Raw genomic sequence first — 22,769 nt, 5'->3', positions numbered from 1 at the left:
CCACTCGAGGACCACCAAGGCTCCAGGGCAGCTGGCTTGGTGAGTGCCTGACTCTGAAGTTCAAGTGTGTGGTATGCAAGAAGTACATGTGTGTTTTTGTATGTTAAATCGCATGCTTGCATGTGAGACCACACTCGCTCAAACGCATGTCGTGTATTCAGCTTAGGGAGATCAATACTCCAGATTGTCAGGACTCAAGCTAAGTAGATTACTGAATGTTTTCCTAAATCAATTTCCATAACGGTTTGCCAGCAGTGCATGGGAAGTGCAATTTATCATAACATAAAGAACCATCATGTAAAAGCCTTTAATAAAACGCCTGAGGAGATTGGGACGGGCTTAGCACAATTTCCATATTGATTTATCTCTACATGCAGATAGTCATTGATGAAGCCTCTCGAATGTAGTGTATACTAGTGTAGCTGCGTGACATTGCTGGTGCACATTGTTTGTGTCATTATCAGTACAAATTGTCACACCTTTATCATTAAACTGGCACAATTCACTCCCGACTGATGCTTCCCTGCAGGTGTACATATTCCAAGAGTAAATGGGAGCGACAGATAGGAGGAGGAGAGTGAGAGAATTTAAAAAAAAGAAAGTGCAGAGAGTGGAGAGTGTTGAAATAGAAAGAAAGTGAAAGAGGGAGTACAAGTGAGAGCGAGGGTGGGGGGTTGGGGGGGGGGTTTAGGGGGGGGGGACACTTCCCTCTGATGTTGCAGGTAATATGGCCTCCACTGGATCAGCCTCTTCATCAGTGACACACAGTAAATTACAAGTGCTTCAAGCAGCTCAGTGAATTATAGTTCATCACTTGGAAAGGCTTTCCCCCTCACCATCGGGGCCCAGGCGTATCAGATCTGCCGGTTAGGATCCAATTAACACCCTGGCCAGAATCATCTGATTGCATGTGTAAGGGCTGGTATAACTCGTTTATTGCACCCATGTATCTTCTGTCACAAGGTAAATTTGTTGCTGCTACATCAAAGGTCTGAGCTACTTTTTTTTTTTTTTATCCCTCCCTCCCTCTCACTTTCTCTTGATCCCCCAAACTCAGCTACCTCGCCTTGGGGTTGCATTTCAACTTCTTTTGCATCACAATGATGAACCTGCTCTGTCCTCGCAATTTAGCAATCTTGTCCTGTAGGTGTTGTAAATGCAGGAAAAAAGAGAAGTGGGGAGGGAGATGGGTATAGAAAAAAATCTTGTTTTCTGGTTACAAAAGCAGTAACCAAGGGTGTTTGACTTAAAATGTGCTGACGTTTTTTTTTTCCCCCTCTTTCTCTCTCAGAGTCAACAGAAGTTTTCCTCATGAATAACATAATATTTTCCCCCTCTCTTTATTCCCTTCGCTGTGATAGTTTTTCTCTATTTTCAGATCCAACCAGAGGGGATGCAGTGGAAAGATATATTCATAAATGTAAATGTGAACTACCATCCTTTAGCCACGCACGCTGAAGTCAGCTAACCTATACTCAAGCCTAGCGTCGCAGCCCTTTTCCCTGCATCTCTGTGTGGTTGTGTGTGTGTGTGTGTGTGTGTGTTCCAGATGAAAGTCAATAAGCAGATGAGTGCTGCTATCGAGGATGATATTGGCTCAGTGTTCAAACGCGTGGACCTGACCTTTAAAAGTGTGACACTTCCTAGGATGGCCCAGTGCCCACAACCAATCTGACTAGCCTGGGCAGGAAGCTGTAGAATTTACAGAAAACAGGGCTAAATCAACATCTCTTCCCGTCCATAAACCAACCGTAAAACCTTAAACATTTTCATTCATACTTAGATCATTGCACAGATGGCACTGAGGTTATTAGTCTTGTAAAAGGGTATTCACAGCTTGATAGTGTGAAAGGGGTAGAGCAGCAGTGGCAGAGGTTTTGCATGGTTAAGAATTGGATGTTAACTACAAGGAGGAGGGGTTAGGGTGTACCGTCACACTGTCACACTAGGTTAAGGGGTCATTCTAGCTGTTTTACATGTAACATACATTGGAGAGGTGGTGGCTGACATGTTAGGAGGAGATGTGGTCTGTTGACGTGAGTGTGTTTGGATCAAATAAATACCTAGCACCTGTTACAGTTTATTTTCTGGGATTTCTAGTAAACTGGAGCTGTTCCTCAAAACACAGGAGCATAAAACCTGCTCACCCACCAGGTGGCTAAGTTCCAGCTCTGGCCTGCTCCTTATCAATACTGATCAATAGAGCCACTAACAAACAAGTCTTGCTCAAAGTCACATCTGGCCCCATTAAAACTTTAAGTAACTGTTATTGTGCTCGTGTTGTGTATGAGTGTGGGCTGCGTTTATATGCATTATGTACATGTGTGTGCGAATGAAACAACTGTCAGATTCATAGGCCTCTGTAATCCTCTCCGCCTCTCCTTGTCCGCGTTTCTTTATTTGTATTCCAAATGTCAGTGTATAAATGCCTTTCAGAGGGGGGATATTGCCACAGAGAAGAGGAGAGCGAGGGGAGAGAGGAGCAGAGGAGAATGGAGCAGAGACGAGAGGGTGTTGTGTGCCTTGGGAGAGCCGTGTAAGCAGCATGGCGGAGGCAGGGGGATTTACAGGGAGAAATAGGTGTTTATTGAGTGCTCCCGTGGGCTTACTGTGTAATAATAGACCTGTCACATTACGCAAATGTGGAGAAGCAGCTTGTGTGTGTGTTTGTATGTGTGTTTGTGGGACTTTTTTTTTTTTTTTTTTTTAACATGTGTGTATGCGTGCATGCGAATGCCAGAGCTGCCTGCCTCCGCATCATCAACTCCTGAGAAGCAGTGATGAGCGAGCGGATAGAATTAGTCAGGCGAGAGCCTTTAGCCGCTAATACGCGTAATTAAAACTGCAAGCTGAGGCACTTAGATGCTTGTGTACTAAATAATTTACATGCCATGATCTATGGATCATTTCCCGCTCTTAAATACCAAAGATGGGGGAACAAGGGGAAAAAAGACTGGCAGAGGATTTATCAGTATCTCTGCCATAAGCAGGATGTCATGGTAATATTAATCCTTTTCCCACTTTCTACTGTGCTAATCATACAAGAGGATCAATCCGCACGATTCCTCCGGTGGAAAACATGTAGCTTGATTGCCATTGACTCTTATCAAGCCGTGAAGCTAATAAAATATTGTACTATAGTACCCATTGTGGCCTCATAATCCAGGTAAATAATGCAGCTTTATTGGGTAAACTCCCTCAAGACAATAATAAAAAAAATCTGGTACTGACAAGAGGAAAGAAATACAACAATAAGAACAAAAAAACAAGGCTTTTTAATGAACTAAGAGTTTCTCCTGCTTTATACTGATATTTGCACAATGGAGTATTACAGCTAAAATGTCATCTGAAATGAGTGGATTCAAGGGCACACAGCAACACAGTCCCAGTGTAAGAATGATCTCGGACCAGAAGGCATTGAGCCCTGTTGGAGCTGGTATCGCTGGGAGAGTCAGCAGTGCCTCTCCGATGACGCTCTGCATGGAGACTTTTTGGAACAAAGAGGTGAGGATGTTAATAAAGGCTGGATCAACATATGGATTAGTTGGAGCTGAGGACAGGCCGATCGGCAGGGCCTCCGATTCATATTGATTCATATCGCCAACGCGAGGCAAGGATGGAGTAAGCAAATGTAAATATTCAATATTTACCATCTGCTGGTGTTATTAGAGGCAGGGGCTTGGGCATGGGCTGACTGTTATCATGCACCCACACTGCTCTCATTCAATATTGTTCTTCCTGCCATGTATGTATTGCACTTGGTGACTATGCAGGCATTTGTAGATCAGGATCCCATTTGTTTGAATCTATTCTCTTCAGCATACAGAACTTCAAACAGAAGAAGCTCAACAATAAGCTACAGAAAGCTAAACGAGCGAGTCGTTTTTTTCCCACCAGAGCTAAATAAATAAAAAATATATATACTCAAATAAATAAAACACCCTTATAATTATTTTCTAAATTCTGATGTCATTGTGTGTGAACATACTGATAATATTAGCGCTCTTGATGAGGTTGAGTTGAATTATTTAAATGCAAAAGCATGACTGAGTCTTTGCCAACCTTATCTCTTCAGCAGTGCGTAATTAGGTACACAGGGGTGTGACTCCAATTGAAGGTGTTGCCATTGTTAGACTGTGAAAATACGTATCAACGGGTGAGGTTAACGCCAATTTCCCTGTCATTAATGGAATGCACAGAGCCTCTAATGAGGTAAACCATTGCTCCTTGATAGTACTTATTAGCCGAGTGGAGGGCACAAACTCCCACACTTCAATTTCAAACGGCTAAAAATAAATTAAATAAAAAATACTAATAATAAAAACATGGAGCAGATGTCAAGGGGCCTTACATAATTTGAGGCAGGAAAACCAACTAACTGTCTTGTTGACTTAAACGAGCAGAATGAAAAGACTCACAGTGTGAGAAAATCTTAACGCCAGGAAGGGAGAGCGATGTGTTAATGTGTATATATATGTGTGAGTGTAGTGTCAGTGTGCGACGTGTGTGCGCTTTGTGTGTGTGTGTGGCGTATGTATACAAGTGTGACCTTTTCCAAATCACTAACAACAGAAATAGACAGCTCTACGAATCAATATGGTAAATTAGCATTGAAGAGTGGAAATGACATGCAGTTAAAATTAGCTGTCTGTATAACCTACTAGTCAGGCTGACATGCCTTTCAAATAATAACTAACCTCTGGATATTCCTCGTGTCAACAACACTATGGATCGAATGTAGGAAAGCATAGAGATCAAAGATGTCCGTCCTCCAATTTGTCATCCAACCGTATAACCTTTGGATATACTTGAAGTATTAATTATTGTCCAGTTTGATAGACAATATGCATGAAATGGTTTGAAACCCCTTTCTGAGAAATAAAATGTATACTTGAAAATGGACAGATGGCTGATGGATGAAACTTTGCTCTCTGAAATCTGTCTCTGTTGTGTTTTTCTTGTGTCTATGTGACGCTTAGCTTCCTGGGGACCGGCTTGTCCAGCTTTAGGATTCCAATGACAGGCCCGAGGATTGCGTTGGCAAATCAAACACACTTGTGGAACAGAGGAAATCTTCTTTTCGGAGGAGCATGTATTATGGATGGACTTAAGAGATTATACGGGGAGCTGCTTTACCTGCAGTGGACGCTGCTTGTCCTGGCTCTTTGGAGATTTCAGGCCACTGCCTGGCTGCTGCAAGAGTAATTGCCTCGCTGCTTGTAGGGCCTGGGAAGAAAAGAACACAAGACAAAAGACAGTGTGAAAAAATGAGAGAAAAAAGATGGGGAGGGAGGAAAGGAGACAGTGAAAATAAACTATTAGATTTCTCGAAGCTGGCAGCAGAGATAATTCAAAATTTCAGGGACAAAACAGTCATCTCTGACTGAGAACGCTGTCAAATATCACCTGGTATTTTCCGCAACACATTCTGACGTGGTTAACACTACGTTGGAGATACGTTTAATAACAATTCACAGAGCCGTGATCAAGGATAAATACAGTTTGTCTAGAGCACCCCTGAAGCAGAGGGTGGCGGGAGGAGGGGGGGGGGGGGGGGGGGGCTGAAAAAAAAAGAGGCAGAGCGTCAGTAGAATTGACCTGTCTAGTGTGTGCTCAACTGAAATACCCACTTCTCTCTGCAAATTACCGCCACATTTGCATATTCATAATATCAATTTGAAGTAGAGGCAGCACCATGTGAAGTGTCCCTGGGAGCTGTAATTAAAGTTGACAAAATCAACATCAGATTACATTTAGAGTCAATTAACTAGCAGCCCAGGTTTTTCACTATGCATTAAGGGTGCTTATGAGCAGAGGATGCGTGATAGAAATGATGGATAGAAAGATGGATAGATAGATGGAGAAGGAGAGACCTTTCCCTACTTGATGAAATTAGTTCACAGCTGTTTACACATGGCATGAAGAATTTGAAAAATCATATTTGTAAATTGTAAAAATTTGTCATCAACACCTTTTGATGTGTTTGCCAGACACGGGGATGATAATTTTTCTGATTTATTTCTCTAGGGTTTGATGGGATTACAGATCCCTTCCCGCCTGGCTGTGTGTATTGAATGCGTGTGACGAGCGAGCTCCAGTTTCACAGGTACAGTGGCAGCTGGGCTAGCAGCTTCACTCCAATTCTTCAAGAGCAGATGGATGAAAGAGTCTGGCAGAAAAGAACATTGTGCACAGCTGCTACTACTGCTGCTGCTCTACACAGCCGTATACCTTGTATTCTTCAGGCCCATGAGCATCAAGTGGGAGAGAAGGGGAAAAAAAAAAAAAAACAAGTGTGCACACACAACACAACACAACAACTTCATAGTGTTTCTTTTTTGATGAAAAAAGAAGAGGATGAGTAGGAGGAGAAGCAAGGAATGTAAAAAAAAAAAAAAAAATTCAGATGGAGAGTGACACTTCCTCAGGAATCAGAGGTGCTCATTTTATTTTCTAGTGCTTGCCAGTATCCATGACAACAGCTGCCTTGACAGGGCGTGCATATGGCGCAGCTCTGCCAGCTGGTGGGAACAATGTTTGAACTAGTACATTGAGATCCTGAGCAAACAAGAGGAGAAGACAGGAGAGAGAGGGAGAGAGAGGGAGAGAGAGGGAGAGAGAGGGAGAGAGAGAGAGAGAGAGAGAGAGAGAGAGAGAGGCAGAAAAATGAGAGGGAGGAGAAAAAAAAAAAAAAAGTTGCCATGTCTTAACCCCTCGGGGAACGCAGCCACCCCCCTGATCAATTATGAAAAGACAGAGCTGGGGGTTGCTTGGAGAGGTGGTGGTGGTGGTGCTTGTAGGGGAGTGTGTGTATGTGTGTGTGTGTGTGTGAGGGGGTGGAAGGGGAGGGTGGGGGGGGGGGGGTCTGTCTGTCTGGCTGCTCAGGAGGAGCCAGGCTTTCTGAAGTAAAGTAAACAAACACATTACACTGGCACTGGGTCCTAACTGCATTGATCTGTCTCCTTGGTAAGAGGAACCTAGTCGCCACTGCCTCGCATGTGTCTGTGTGTGTGTGTGTCTGTGTGTGTGTAATGTGACATCTGTAAGCTGAGCCATAGCTTTTCTTCACAACACACACACACACACACACACACACACACACACACACTAAAGTTGCTTGTAGCTCACATCAACACCTGCAGTAAGCAGGCACACACAGGCCCAGGAAGCTTTGATGTTTGTGGACTTTTTATTTTCAAAATGGACGGGAAATCAAACATTGCTTGACTTTGACTTCCTCTGACTGAACGCAGAAGACAAAACAAATTCTTTGAATGCAGCCAATCACTTTGCTAATTAAAACACAGGGGCTAATTAATCTCACCATGGTTGGTGAATCAAAGTAATTATAAGGCTTATTGAGTCCTGCACACAGTAGTTAGAGGGAAGGCTGCTTGATGAGTGCAGCCCAAGGTAGCTGTCAGGAGGAAATGTTTATCCATGTGTGAATCAATAATGACTCGCTGTGTTATACCCAAAGTCAAGAGAGCCACTCGATATATTACACGCGGTCAAGAGTACAAAGAAAAGGATGTTTTTAACAGCACTTCCAATATCCATGCCAGGTAAATATCGAGGGAGGTGCAGGTATGAGAGGTGATGCACAGGGGGTGAAGCAGAGAGATCAACTACGCCGGGCTTATTAGAAAAGAAGTCTGCTCAGACTGCATAAAGAGTACTTCTCTAAACATAACACAGACCTTATCAACACCGGCCAAACTTTCCCAGAGTGGTTTGTCATGCCTGAAACCGTCTGTCACCTCTTTTGTGGAAGCGGGGTTAGCCATTTTTCTGAGAGTCTGTGACGGTGCGGAAAGGTAAGGGAGGGAAAAAAAAAAAAAAAAAAAAGCCCTGTCCCCTCACTTTCACTGGCTCTGAGTATTCAGCCATTACAGTAAAAAGCACCAATTTGTGCCACCCACCTCCCCACTCCACAGAGATGGCAAGCTGAAGCCCATCTCAAAGCACAAAAAGCAGCAAATGCCAAGGAAAGTCATCAAAAGTTTGCTGAAGAGCTGGTGGAGCGGACAAAAACACAGACGAGTGCAGGCGCACCGCCTATTTAACCTGGGTTGCTATGCACGAAAAAATGACATCCCCAGTCTATTAATGCACACATTGTATAAACAGCACAATGTGACACATTCTTCAGAATGAGAGAGCAAGCCAGACAGAGAGAGAGAGAGAAAGAGAAAAAGAGCCAGGCCCTGCTATATAAATAACAAGGCACTCAGAGGCATATTTGATGTTGATATCCATCACTGAGGTTGGAAAAGACGAAAAAAATAAGAGGGGGGAAAATAACACACAGAGCGACCAAGACCGCAACATGGGGATCCTTATGAAAATAAGATTCAGCCCAAATGGATCTGGTGTAATTGGTTTCAGATAGTGAGGTCAGGAGAAAGGCGATACAGGCAACTATTATGCGAAACGGACTGAGAAACAAGAATGTTTACACAGGCATTCCTCTGCTACATTAATAGGCATGCAGAGATCACTGGAGAGGGAGAAAAGGAGAGAGTGAGAAGAGACTGACAGAGAGGGGAAGAGAGGGAACTAAAAAAAAAAAAAAAAAAAAACACGTATCAGCCATCCATTCATCCTTCCCTCCCACTATCCTCCTCCTCTCCCAGCTCCAGTGTTTAGACTCTATACAGAACAGGGTAATAAGGAACACCTATCACAATGCACCATTGTAAGGAGCATGCAAAGATCTTAAACAAGCATGAAAAACATTAGCAGGCTCTGCAATAGTGGGCCAAACCATTGCAAATCTTAAGATTGCTTATTGTGTGTGGCGGATGGTGGTGGTGGTGGTGGTGATGGGGGGTGTGGGGGGCAAGAAATAAGCCATCCATCCTCTAAGAATGTCACTCTTTCAAATCCACCTGGAGACTGCATGATATGCAGCCATGACATTGGAATTGGATATATCTGAGGAGCTGTGACATTGTGTTTGGATAGTGCAGATCACTTCCTGGCTCGGGTCACGTTGGGAGTTGTTGTTATTAGGGGATATGGCAGTTATTGGAATGATGAAGCAGGCATGAAATAAGCTGCCCTCAACAGGTACATCTTCACAGGTCTGTGGCCCGCACACGTTGCTTCCATGTTCCGGAAAGTAGCTGTTAACATGGTGTGTCAACTGTTGATCAATAAGAAATGGGTTGCATCATGATATCACAGTCTTTCTGTGGTGTGCAGAACAGATGTTTTGTGTGTATTCATGTATGTGTGTTTGTTATAGGGAGTAAAAGGCTGCTGTTCAACACTAGGCTGTCGGCCAGAACAACTCCAGTCATGCTGACAGTCTTGACAACTCCCACACACACACATACACACACACATCCTGGTGCGTGCATAAGCACACACAACCACATACCCAGCACCACACTACCAGGCTTATCTATCGTTGCTTCTAGGAAACACAGACGCAGAAGTTGGGGAGAGGAGGGGTGAAAAGTGAAAAGAAGGGAAGAGAAAAAGAAAAAGTGTGACACTTTATCAAGCTGGAGGGAGTCGCATGCTACGGAAAACAAGGCACAAACAGTTTAAGCTGAACAAACAAACATGGCTGATTGGACTGAGGCTGGCGGCCCGCTGGCGAGGGAGATACGCGCTGACACTCCACACCAAAATATTTACACCCTATCTTCTTATATAAGTGGATTCAGGGCAGATGGATGGATGGATACGGATTTAGAGGGGCTGGCTGGAGAGGATAGACAAATGAGAAGAGAAGGGGAGAAGGATAAGATGTCCTATACAATGTCTGAATACAAAAGTGGGGGCATAAGTTTATAAAAACAAGCAAACCAGGGAACATTGTCAGAACAGCAGAGGTCCTCACATGTCTTCATGCAAGAAAAGGAAAAAGGATGCAGCTGGGTGGAGTTGATTACAGAGATGGTCCTTAAACACAAGTTCAATGACACAGTATGTGACCATGAAAACTGAAGATTGGTGTTGTTCCATGTTTTTGCTTAGTTTTGTACACACTGTGTTGGACATGATGGAGGAGCAAAGGGCAAAAGAAAATTGTGTGATGATTCATGAAATTCCTCTAGGCTCTTTGAACACTCACTGCTAAATGAATGCAGCCCCTACAATTTTTTTTATGACCAATGCTTGATGTGTCAAGGTTTATAGTATATGGCTGCTATTGATCTCATTCCCCTTAAGTAACTCGGCAGCACGAGTAGAAAGACTCCTATCCTTTCATAAAGGTCAGAACTGGCGATGACGCACCGGTGCCTCAACAATAGCTGCAGATTCAGTTCCCTTATCGCCACTCTGAAGCAGCTACACGGAGCACAATGCACATCTCTGCTTGGTTGAGTACTTGGAAAGGAAAAGCATTTTGGCCAAAAATAATGACTTCTTTTGACCTCAGTTGTAGACGCAGATAAGAGCCAGACTGACAGGTGTATTCTGCATGACAATGCCAAACCACAGTAACTGCAATTTTGGTCAAAACTGAGTTATGATTGAAAATGATTTTTTAAATGTATGTTTTATCTTGTGACAAATTGTCTAAGTTCAGCCTCTTAGAGAAAAAACAATGTTAAAAATTCAGTAACTTCAAAATCCAACCAAAAACCGAGGCACATCACAATCAGTCATAATCAAGTGTAGTTACTGTGCTCTGCCTTGGTTCCTCTGAGCTTCGGCTGCAGTTACTGCGGCCTGTGACAGCCGTCCAAATTGTTAATAAATGAGGATTCTGTAAATCCCGTTCAGGACAATCTAAAGAAGGGTGTCTTTGTGTTCTCCACTGGGAACTCTTACTTACTTCATCTGTGTATTATCAGCTGACCCTGCACTCATAGTAGATAGTAATAATAGTTTGGATATCACTGTGTTAGCGCTAGCTAGCTAGACAGGACAAGAGAGTACACTAACATTAGTTTACAGACTGACAGCCGCCTCCCTCCTCTCTCTCTCTTATATATTTCAGGGGTTACAGGGAGCAGATAGTACAACCATAATCAGGTGTTACATTGCACACTATGTAGCTAAGTCATAATTTATATAACTTCAGTTTGTAATCTATACAGCAAGCATTACAACAGCTTTAATGTTTATGAACTTAGATTTGATTGATATACTTTACAGTCCTGATACCATTAAAATAAATATGTTAAGCCATCTTAATAGCTTAAACCTCACAAAATAATATTTGGGGATTGCCTGATTTTATCTTAATTACTCATCTATTTCAACTTTTTCAATATAATTATGATTATATATGATTAATAAAACACGGGGTCATAGGTCAAATAATTGGTCATGATTTTTAAGCCATGAAAATGACTTAATGAATACATATTTAATAAGCACATAACTGCTTTTCTAGCTATAACACATTTGGCTGGACAGCCAAAAAACTTTGAAGCCATTTTTCTCATTGTTAGCGTAGTTACTGCTGTTTGCCTTTGTAGGGAAGTATTAGTACATCACAATCAGTCATAGTCATTGCTACTTCTTAGCTCAACCCATGTTCCCTCCCTATCTGCCCAAATTTGGGTCATCTGGCTCCAATAAGTGCCAAGATAGTGGCGAGCGGGAAACCAAAATGTCCCAAAAGAAACCGAACGTCCATAAGAGAAACTAATTCACATCTCGCCGCGGTCGAGCCAATGGAAGAGAGAGAGAAAGAGGGGAGAAAAAGAGAATTTGGAAAATATGTAGGAGTAATGAGCATTTTAATGTATGACTCAATAAATCAACAGTCTGCAGTGAACAAGGGAGGGGGGAGAGAGAAAGGGAGGGAGAGGTCCATGGAGAATCTGCTCGGGCCTCAGGACGGAGGTAGAGCTAGAACAATGGGCTTCTGTGTCCCCACTCTGCTATCTCTATCTCAGTATTTTCAGCTACTTCAGCTTCCTCTGTCTCTACATACAAAGTGCCTCATCCAAAAAATAATATCTATCTTGTGCTCATTTGTTGTCTTTTTTCTTAAGTGGATAATAGGTGTTTGGGAAGAAAACCTTCAATATTGATCTCTTGCACTCTTCAACTCCTTTCTACCTCTTGGTTGCACTTTGAATTCACCTCAACTTCTTTCCCGTCTCCCCTCCCCCCCCCCCCTTCTCCACATACTCATATCATATTATTCATTTCTTCCTCTCATCTTTCTGTCTTTCTTCCTCCTCTCTCTCCCACGTCTCTCACCCCTTGTTTATTGATTCTCTAGATTAAGAATTCCTAGGGTGGAGAATTGTAACACACAAGCATCAAATTATTTTGGGGTGTGCTTATTTGCTTTTCCCTTGCATCTATTTGGCCTATGTCTGTAGACAATTATGCCTACCCAGCCCTAGACTCAGGTGCTAATAATGAAGGACAAATAGAATCATATGTGTAAACTTCCCCCACTGATGAAAATTTATATTAACTTTCTGCCACAGTAAACAGAGCTGCATAGCTACACCCTCCCGGGAGGATTGACGAGATGAATTTGCTCGCTCCTACCCCAGGAAGAAAGCAAGAGCTCGTATAGGAGAGAGGAGTGATGTTGGGAGGGGCTCAAGGGGTGGGGGGGGGGGGGGGGGGGGTGTCTAGCTCCATTGTGTAACCTCACACTTATTTTTCCACTAACAAAGACAAAACATTGCTCTGTTTTGCCCATCACAGATAAAGTGTGTGTTTATGTCTGAGTGCATATGCACCAATATATGTGTCTGCTGAGACGCTGGGAGGCCATGCCAACAATAACACAGAGTTTGGCCTGCTGTCGTTTACTGCAACTGCTAACGTTCACTAACATCCCACCTCCTGCTGTTATCACCATGGATATTATGTGCAAATAGAAAGATATATCTGTTCTAGCAAGGGAGAATAATAGTTCTCAGCTACCTTCAAGCTGAAACTTGACACAGAACCCCCAAACTGAGGCAGGATTTGAAACAAGACTGCCTTGTCACGTTGGAAAAAAAAAAACATATCTTGACCGATTAATGAGGTTTGAAAGCCCATAATATTTTCCAAAATAACCTTCAATGTACCATGACTTTACATACTAAATAACTGCTTAAGCCATTCTCCTGTCCTCTCCAAACCTCTGACATTGTCTCTGTGCATCTCTTCCATCCGTCATCACTTATGAAATTCAATTTACCCCTACAAGCACCTATTTTCCTCCCTCTCTGTCTCTGCTAGTGGCTTTAGCAAAGTCTTTACTTTGACCTGTGCTGTATGGCTTCGTTTAGATAAGGTGACAGCAAGCCCATTCAGCAATGCTCTTTATCTACTGCTGCTCTTAGGGAAGTCCTTTAGAGCCCGACAACTGAGAGCTTCCACAGTATACTATCACAAAGAGACAGAGAGGAAGAAAAATAGAGACAGACAGAGAGGAGAGAGGAGACAGGGGGGAAGGCATTTGTGTGGGTAGAAGAAGGAAGAGGAGAGTGTGTGTGTGTGTTTGTTTGAGGCGGACAGTGTGTGTGAGGTCAAGTGTTCTCTTTGCAAAAGCAAAGCTGGCATGAGGTATGACTGTTCAACTGTGCAGGCCCCAACCCCACAAAAAAACACAAATACACACATTCTCTCTCTCTCTCTCTCTCTCTCGTGCGCATGCTGACTATTACACGCTCTTTCTCTCTCCTGAAGCGCTTGATTTCCTCTTCAGGTGATTATGATCCTTCTCCTTTTCACAGTTCCAGGCGAGTGGAGGTCACACAGCTGGATGAATACCTGATATGAAATGTTGCTTTCAGGCCAGCCATAGTTCATTTGGTAAGACTGAGCCCAGTGGAAAAACTGCAACAGTGGGGTGGGAATATTGCTCAGAAATATTATGCCAATTATTCGAACACTGACAAATTGAGTGAGCTTGATATGCTTAAATATCATAAGGCAACACACTGTCTATATGACAATATCACACCGTATTGAAAAACCGTTAACTATATGCTCACTGTACCATTAAGCGAGCTTAAACACAGCTGTATTTCAGCGAAAACTAGTGTTTTCTCATCACTCTTGTCAGAGGATCAGACACAGAATGAAGTTGTTTTTCATGGAGCTTGTGTCTGTCTTTGTTGACAAGGCCTTATTAAGAGGCTCCCACTCCAAAAACATGGCCAGAGGCGACTAGCAATCTGGCTGTGGCACCAGAGAGCGAGCATCCGCCGCGGAAGAGACGGTTTTGTGCAGAATGCCAATACTAATAGATACTGTTGAAAAGATAAATGTGCTCACACTAATGTGCGCATGTGCACTATACATTCAACACACGTGTGCAAACATGAAGGGGCTGTAAGGGTAAACAATAGGTTGGGGAAAACCTTGCTCATCTCAGCTACTGCATCCTGGGTAGGTAAACTGCATTTAAGTTTGTTTACCCTCCATTAAACCATTAATAAAGACACACAAGATATGTACACAGCACATGCTGATTCAAAGTCTACACAGGAACACACATTAACAATTACGAAAACAGAAAAGCTACTCTCTGTCATCCATCTTTATGACAACCAAAATTGGCTTAAAGGGGGCTGATGTCATTTTAAGCGAGGCTTAGAGCATGGTATTTGTATGTGGGTGTATTTGTGTCTGCGTTTGTGTGCCTCAGATCCTGTCTTGGGGGCTCTGCTGTTGCAGGTCAATAGTATAAGTGTCTGTCTGTCTCGTCCTGCAGAGCTCAGGTTAACTGCTGAGTGTAAGTGTTACCCTGTTCTAGGGTCGATTAGAGAGCACCCTGACCTTAGCTGTGAATGACCTCATCTTACCTGCTGCAAGGATAACTCTGTATTTGGCTGCCAGCTGTGTTGACAAACAATTGACAAAACACATATTTGTACTTATTGTGAACAGTAGATTTTCCAGTGTGTTCATCATTTAGAGCTTGTTCGGTTGTTAGCTCACTCAGAACAAATAGGATCATCTACTCAGTTCCAAACTGGCACAAACTAACTGTTCATGAATTATGATGTGCGTGATGGCATCAGTGGTTATGATTTTGCATTTTTTTCAACTTTTCTTTTAAGTGGAAGGAGAAAACTTTTTTTTTTTGGTGTCCTGGCAGTGATGCAAAACAGGACAGATTTTTAATGGCTCTCCAGTGAGGGTGATGTATCTTTCAATGAATGCCACACTTTCCCAAAAGATCAACTCAATAAATAGCCACTACATCTTCCTGTGGAAGGGCCATGGATCACACTCATTCTCCCTCTCCTCTGTCTCAATGTTTTTGCTTATGTAACACCTATCTTTTCCTCTGCTCCTCCCTCTCTATTTCTTTCCTCGAGCCTGCATTGTACCTTGGTGGTTGTCTTGTGAATATTCCAATTACAGCGATGTGTGTTTGACCTTTAAGTGAGCTGTAGGAGATATAGTTATCTGCCTTCCACTCTGACACCCAGCGTCTATCAATCAGTGTTCCAAGCCCCCACCCCCCACCCCCCCCCACCCTCACCAGAACAGACTGCTCGACTGAGCTGGGTCTGGTGAAATGTGTTTGTGTGTGTGCGTGTGTGTCTGAAAGGTGAGAAAGAGATGGAGAGAGGGAGCTATCATGGGCACAGACTGTGACTGGGGCAAAGTAGGCGAAGAGGCTTGGAAGAGCCCAGTGATAAAAATGTAAAAATGCATAAGGTTTGTGTGTGAACACATATACTATATATACATTCTTGTATATATATATAAATGTACACGTTTATGTGAACTACGTAAATGTATACTACATACACATTAACAGAAACAGAGAAAGAGAGAGAGAGAGAGAGATGTTAAAGCGTTTTTTTTCTTCTTCTTTAATCTGCCACCAGGCTGACTGAGCCATACTTGCATAAACAAAGCCTTTCCCAACAGCATCCTATATCACGCTTCTAAGAACAATCCAGAGTGAGCAGAGTCATACTTCTTTAGTTTCATTCTTGTTCCCCGTCCTTTTCCAAAGGGCTAATCTACATCTTTCATTGAATCAAGAATGGAAATTCACAAGAAATGCTCCTTTTTCAATTTCATGCTGAAGTAGCTCAAGTTAGTGGATGTAATTTCTCCTAACAAGAAAATTTATCACTCTGTCGCACACTTAGTCTGGCTATGTGAGAAAAGGGGCCTCCTTTCTGCATTTTTTTTTTTTCTTGAGCTTTGATAAATGTGCCAAAAGCATGATCACTCCCTTCATAGCACTCTATACAAGGACAGAACAATTACAGTGGTTATTAAAAAATAAAACCTCTGGTTGAAATTTGAATGAAAGATAAATTACATATCATTTAGGACTGTAGTGAAGGCAATACAATATTAAGTCAGGACTAAGCCAAGAGGGGGGTGGGAGGTTATTTTATAAATATTGTAGGGACTTCAACTTCAGAGTCTGAGAATTATGTCATGGTACAGACACAAGCTGGTTGGCACACTCCTAACACAAAGAATATGGAAAGAACAGAAAGAAACACAAGCAGTTTCTAGTGATTTTGAGAGGGATTCTCTCCTCAAACATTTAAAACTTCTGCCAACAAAGAAGTATTTCCTCGCTATGAGAGAAATTCAGGGAAAGACTAACGATGCAAAAAACTCAGACAAATCCATTTGAAGTTTTGTGCAAATTATGATTATCAGGTTCACGCTGAATTGGATGATGAAGTCCAAACAGGTGAAAAGGAATGCATGAAGAATAGTATCGCTGAAACAATACCACGCATGGCCAAGCCACCAGGCTAATGTATATTTATCATGTAAACTTCTGATAAATGCATATGCAGAAACAATCAAATCTCTGGGTTTCCATTGGAAGATTTTGTACCATGGACTCAAGCGTGAAACCAATATCAGCTTAGTGTCTAGTCAAGCTTGAAGTGCTGCGCCTAGCCCACAAAGCATGTTCTGCATATGCTCATGGGCGTCACTTTTATCAGGGTGGAACAAGCAGCTTTCCAGTGCTATCACTGATCAATTCGTGCGAGTTAAGTCCCCCAGTGTGGGTAAATAAGCAGTGGTTAAGTCTTGATGAGAAATGGCAGGCTGTTTGGGAGGGGAACATAGGCTGGAGAGAGGCAGGCTTGTCTATCTCTGCTGCGGTGGATTCCTAGGCTGACTTCCATCATTAACCTCTGGCTACAGTATTCGCTGTATCTGCCCTAAACAAATTTTCAGTTTCCCCTTCCAAATGACTTGATTATAAATGGAGTTTGTTCCATAAATCAACTCTATAGACTTAATGTATGCCAAACTATTTCCTCTCAATTTGCCCTGAATTTAAAAACATAGCCAACAATATGGCTGTTATTATTTTACAGTTCTAAAATGATACAGATGTCAGTCCACCTTGACAGCAAAGGGAGGACCTGACATTGGCTGATGCTCTATAAAACCCAGCAGCTTCAGCTCAAAAGCCTGCAGTGAAGAGAGCCAAAGCCAGCGCTAAGTAACATGTCAGTCAGTTCGTCTGTTTGGAGCCTTCAATTCCCCACGGCCTGAGCTTATTTACTGCATTTGTATGAAAAGCTGTGAAGAGGAGAGGGCTGAGAGCCCCGGCTGGCTCTCTTACATATGTATACAGTGTTTGGAGGCAATGCGTAAAGAGCATCTCCCCTTGCAGCCTGGTAGCATTACAACTACAAACAACTTGAGAGAAGGACAGAGCCATTCATATATTCAAAAATGGGTCAGGGATGAAGGTAATCGGAGCAGTAGAGAGTGTTAACAAGTGCAAAAAAAAAAAAAAGATGATACCTGGAATATGTGAGCTGAGATTCTGGATGCATTAGAGAAAGAGAGCACCAGTGACATTAAAGATGCTACTACTTCTTGCTAGTCATCTTCTTAACCAGATTTGAAGTCATTTTAATATTAGTTAGAGAAGGGGAGGGGGGTATACACAACAAACCATTGGGCATGCGTTTCAGAGTCTGATTTGTTACTATTCATGGCTAAAGCGGAGAGGAACTGTAATACTAGACATGCTTGTTAAATTCACAACACTCCAAAGCTGCCTTCTAGCAAATCCTGTCTTTTGGTTGTCAGCTTAAGACACCCCGGCATATGCATATGTAGGATTTTTAAGCTCTGTTAAATGGATAGCGGTGTCGTGGCCTATCAAATGACTATAAGCCACTTGCCTTTTTTGGGGGGGAGGGTAGGGGAAGGGGGGGATCATTTACAGAAAAGCAGGCAGCAATGCGTTACCTTGTATGCATCGGAAGGCACACCGCCGCACGTGTTTTTCTCGATCCTCCCGTTAACTCCACATTACAGGAAAACAGAGCCATTTACATGGATATATTCAGGCTGTGTGTGACAGTAACACTCCAACCCACCATATTAACGGCTGGTACTCTGTTTAAGCCAACGACAGGGGAGTGGCAACAAACAATGACAGAATGCCTGTTTTCGATTGTGAGGCCACGAAAGATGATACACCATTCAACACCAAGGCAGTTTGCAAATAAATTATTGTGGAGGGTATTGAGCTGAAAACAATTGCTCAGTCCCCTCAGAGTATGTGTGAATGTGTATGCATGCCTGTATATGTGTTTGTGCTTGTGTGAGTGGACTTATAGATCCAGTGCCATTTATTTCCCAGAGCTGGAGCGGGGCAGTTAGGGAGGCGTAAAAGGAAATGAGTTGTGAAGTGGCCATTGATCCTGGCCTGCACTAGGTTGGCAAGAGACTGCAGGACTATTGGCTATAGTATGTGCTACTGAGTGGCTGCCTCTTATTTACACTGAGGTGGTTAACCCTGGCCCTGTTCATTTATCACTGGGCTAATGTGCTACACAGGAAAAAAAAAAAAGTCAGGTCAAACAAAAGGCCTAACCTAGATTGTTATAGTTGATAGTTATATCAACTGGCTTCCATTCAATGCATTTACCATTGAATTTGAAAATGTTAATATGCATGTGGTTTCTGTTTCACTTTTTATTTGACTTTTTATAAGCAAAATAAGCTTTTCAAGGTAAGTAAGCGCTGTGGCATTGATCTCACAAACAAGCGAACGCACACACACACACACACACACACTATGATCTTTCTAGTTCTACCTGTGCTGCCCTTTGACCCGCTGTCCGCTCTGCCTTCACCGCAGCTCCCGACTGCTAGAGCATAAAATACCCATAAATGTTTATTTCCAGCAGATTTCACTCTGTCTCTCCACGTCTATCTCTCTCACGCTCTCTTCTTCTCGATTCCTCCACCACCACCACCACCCCTCCTCTCCCTCCCTCCCCCTTACTGTCCCTTTCTCCTCGTCTCTCTTTCAAGTCTTGCAGCTTGACATTTCGCCGTGCTCTCAGGGGACTCCTACGCGAAATGGAGTTACTGGGAGAGCGCCACTGTAAATTCCAGGAGGCCACATGTAATGTGTCTTAAACATAGATGGACAGCCCAGGTTTCAAGGAGCTGAAGAATGAGACGGAGGGGGGAAAAAAAAAGAGAGAGAGAGGGGGAGACAGAGGGAGACGAGGAGGAAGAGGTGGCGGCTGGATAGATAATAGAATAATACTGTGTTTTGTCTGGGGAAGGGTGAGCAAACAGTAGCTATGCTGTCATTCACACCCTATATCTTTAGTGTCATCGCAAAGGGGGAAACTACAGGCCTATATGTCACAGGCCTGTATGTACTAGTCTGTAGGGACTGACTGCCGATAGCCAGTCTTGAAATAAAAAGAAAGACGGCTTTCATTGTAAATAAGTCAGACACAAAGATTTCCGGGCAAGAGCTGTCTATTCACTGAAAGGGGAAATAATTTTACAAAGACATACAGTACATTCTGCTGTCCTAATGCTTCTCTAGCCTTTACAGAAAAAAAGCCTTATCTTCACACAGATGATGATGGTTAACAAAAGCCTCCTTTATGAAATTGTACATATTTCAGCAGAGGTCTTTCTCCTGTCCTGAGAGGTGATTGATGCACCAGGCCAGGGCCAGTGTCTTATTTACACAGTTGAGTGGGGCAATCTCAGGCCTGAAAGATAAACCTAATGAGCTTCTTTGTGTAAGGGTGCAAATGAGAGACACCATCCTCCCTCCCTCCCTCCTTCCCTTTTCCATCCAAAGGGACAGTCTGGGTGATTAGGCCTTTAAATTATGCTCAAGGGCAAAGCCCAGATTTGCATCTTAGGTACATGTGAGTGGGTGTGGGTGTGTGTGTATGTGTGTGTGTGTGTGTGTGGGCACAAATATGGTATGGAGAGAAAGACAGAGAGGCAGGTGAAGGGCAGAGAGAGAAAGATGCTTGAGGCGTGTTTGTGAGAGGTGATGGTAGGTGAACATTGTGTGTCAGTATTTTAGAGAGAGGGAGTATTTACCTGCACTAAACAACAAACTTGAGTTGTAATAAGAGGAAGGTGAGTGCACATGTCACATGCTAAACAAGCATGCGCACGCGTGCACACACACACACACACACACACACACATCATTTTGTCCTTTGTCTGTGGGGTAACTTTCTCCCTAATGACTTTCATTTTGGGGAGAATTTCATTTGCCCCTAAACCCTAAATATTACCCATCACTTGCTGTCAGATTTCTCATCCCTTCTATTTCCCCCAGCTAAACAGCTAGGAAGGCAGGTTAATTGCTGTCACTCTCAAGTTGGACCACTGCCTAGCTCTTGTGTAACGACAGGGGTAGCCTAGAAGTAAGATGGCACCTTGGCGCACTTATTGTAATTTATGTCAAAATGCTGCAGTCATTTAAATGGGGTTGGACAGTTTGCATTTTGTTGCATCATGTACCTCAGGAAAACACTAAAAAGCATACCTAACCAGTTTACCAACATGTAGAGTCTTGCCACTATCTCTTGTAAACTGCGTTTTTGTGCAAGAAGACTGGTTTAGTGAAATAACATTAATAAATAAACAGCTGGGAAAATAAAATGTTTGATTTTTTATATTTGAAGCTAATATTGTCCCATTGAGTTTATTTAGTCAGTCATCTGGATGAAGTAGCAGGCTGTAGTGACAGAAGGTTGTCCCCACAGCTACTCAGAGGTCTCTGGTTATTGGTTAAAAAGACTGACCCCACTACAGTACATAAGCCAGAGCCCCCATTTTGCTCTGAATATCAATACAGTTGTGAGCCTATTTGGAAGGGGCAGTAGACCTGAGTATTGGCTCATCAATCCCGCTGATAACCCTGGCAGGATTAAGTCTACAGACCACTGTAATCAACTAACAGGCTCATTATGGGACATTATGGTATAGATCCAAAGATCAATGCATGTCTCGCATGTACATACATAGCAGCACACAGTAGTATTAAAACATAAGACTCTCTGTGGCCAATGATAAATTGATTAATACTATGAGCTCAGCACATTTCTTTTTGCTCTTTTTTCAACAAGGGAGCTTTTATAGTGATCATTTTGCATAGTAATTAGGGCTGTGCAACATTCATCATTTGCTCTGATACATATCTGCAGCTGGCAAATTGCAATCAGATACAGTGGGTATCTAATCTGTGATCTCAAATCAAATTAGGTCTATTTAGACAACCTTGGGAATGGGGTGATGAAACCCTGACAGAAATTAGGGGCTGGAAATTCAATTGTGACACAATGGTTATTATTTAGATACATGGATTACTGAGTGTAGGTTTCACGTTGAAAAGAACGACCTGCATAAACAAGTATAAAAATATAAATCTAAAAAAAAATGTGCAGGATTTATAACGAAATAAAACAAGTGAAAGCTTTTAAAAATCTTACTTCATTTGTTTTGTTAGGGGGAAAAAACTCAAATATAAATATTTGAATATGGAAAAATCACTCCTGTGTAACTTAGTCTTGATCTATGTCCTATAAGCCTTTGGCCGAATCTAAGGCGAAGAGACCTTAAGATGCTGCTTTTCTAATTATAGCTGCAGGTGGTATTTTGGAGCTGCTAGGTAATGGCAGAACCCACAGGGACAGTGGAGAATTCATCAGTGCTTATTATTAATCATCCCCCCAGCAGCGTGATGAGAGACCGGAGCTTCTATACCCACTGGACCACTCAATGTCATTCCAAATATGGGTGGAAAATTACACCCAACAGCCTTCCTTCAAAATGGACTCAGAGCAGACGTGGACTGGAATTTTTTAGCTGCACACAGGTGCGAAAAAAAAAAAAATGCAAGCATGGACGCACGCATGTTTGACCATGCAAATGCATGCTTCATACACACACACATGTAAGCTGTCAGTCACCTATACACACCTGCCGACATCAAAACCACCATCTTCAACACACTGACAACTACAAAACACTGCTGCTCTGTGCTAACAAATGTATAAAAATAATTTAGAAAAAAAAATCCTCCATCTTTCGTCTTCTCCCTTGGACCTTCGAAGAGATGCAGTGTGAGCGCGCCACAGGAAGTGTGTGTGAAGTTAACAGCACAGGGCCCCTGTTTTAAAAAGCCTCCAGAGACCTGTTAGCTAGACTGCTCATTTCAATGTGTCTGTCTCTGGGTTGGGAGAAGGCATGGACTGGCCTCTTTACAAGGCGCACACTGTCATACACACCCCCCCCCCTTCCTCTCCAACTTCACCCACCCACCCACACACCACCACCACCACGGGTTCTTAGCCGTCCGTCCATCTCAGAGATTTAACTAGACACTTTATGCTTACGTCGCTCTTCTCTTTCAGTGCTATGGCCTTTTTCTAACGACACAGCTTCACAGATGACTTACTGAGTTTACATTTACACACACTTTTCTCAAGTGTTAATAAGACTTTGTAATGTATGTTATATGTCTAAATATATCAATCAGATCTAAGAATTTTTAATCTAAATAAAAGTCACATTTATTATTATTTATTATACACTATTCC

The 22,769-nt window shown here is 42.7% G+C and overlaps 1 protein-coding gene across 7 annotated transcripts in view; it reads right to left on the bottom strand.

Annotated features, from left to right (window-relative positions):
• The window catches only part of foxp2 (forkhead box P2), a 208,542-nt gene that overhangs the window by 37,477 nt on the left and 148,296 nt on the right, over positions 1-22,769 (bottom strand). For all 7 annotated transcript variants that reach the window (XM_067581684.1, XM_067581683.1, XM_067581686.1 and 4 more), the window contains one exon: positions 5,137-5,226. In XM_067581684.1, the coding sequence (XP_067437785.1) occupies positions 5,137-5,226 (90 nt within the window). The remainder of the gene's footprint in view (positions 1-5,136; positions 5,227-22,769) is intronic.

The sequence above is a fragment of the Thunnus thynnus genome, chromosome 23 (assembly GCF_963924715.1).
Source record: "Thunnus thynnus chromosome 23, fThuThy2.1, whole genome shotgun sequence".
Classification (NCBI taxonomy): Eukaryota; Metazoa; Chordata; class Actinopteri; order Scombriformes; family Scombridae; genus Thunnus; species Thunnus thynnus.
Note: the sequence above shows the minus strand (reverse complement) of the source record. Positions and strands in the feature narration are given on the sequence as shown.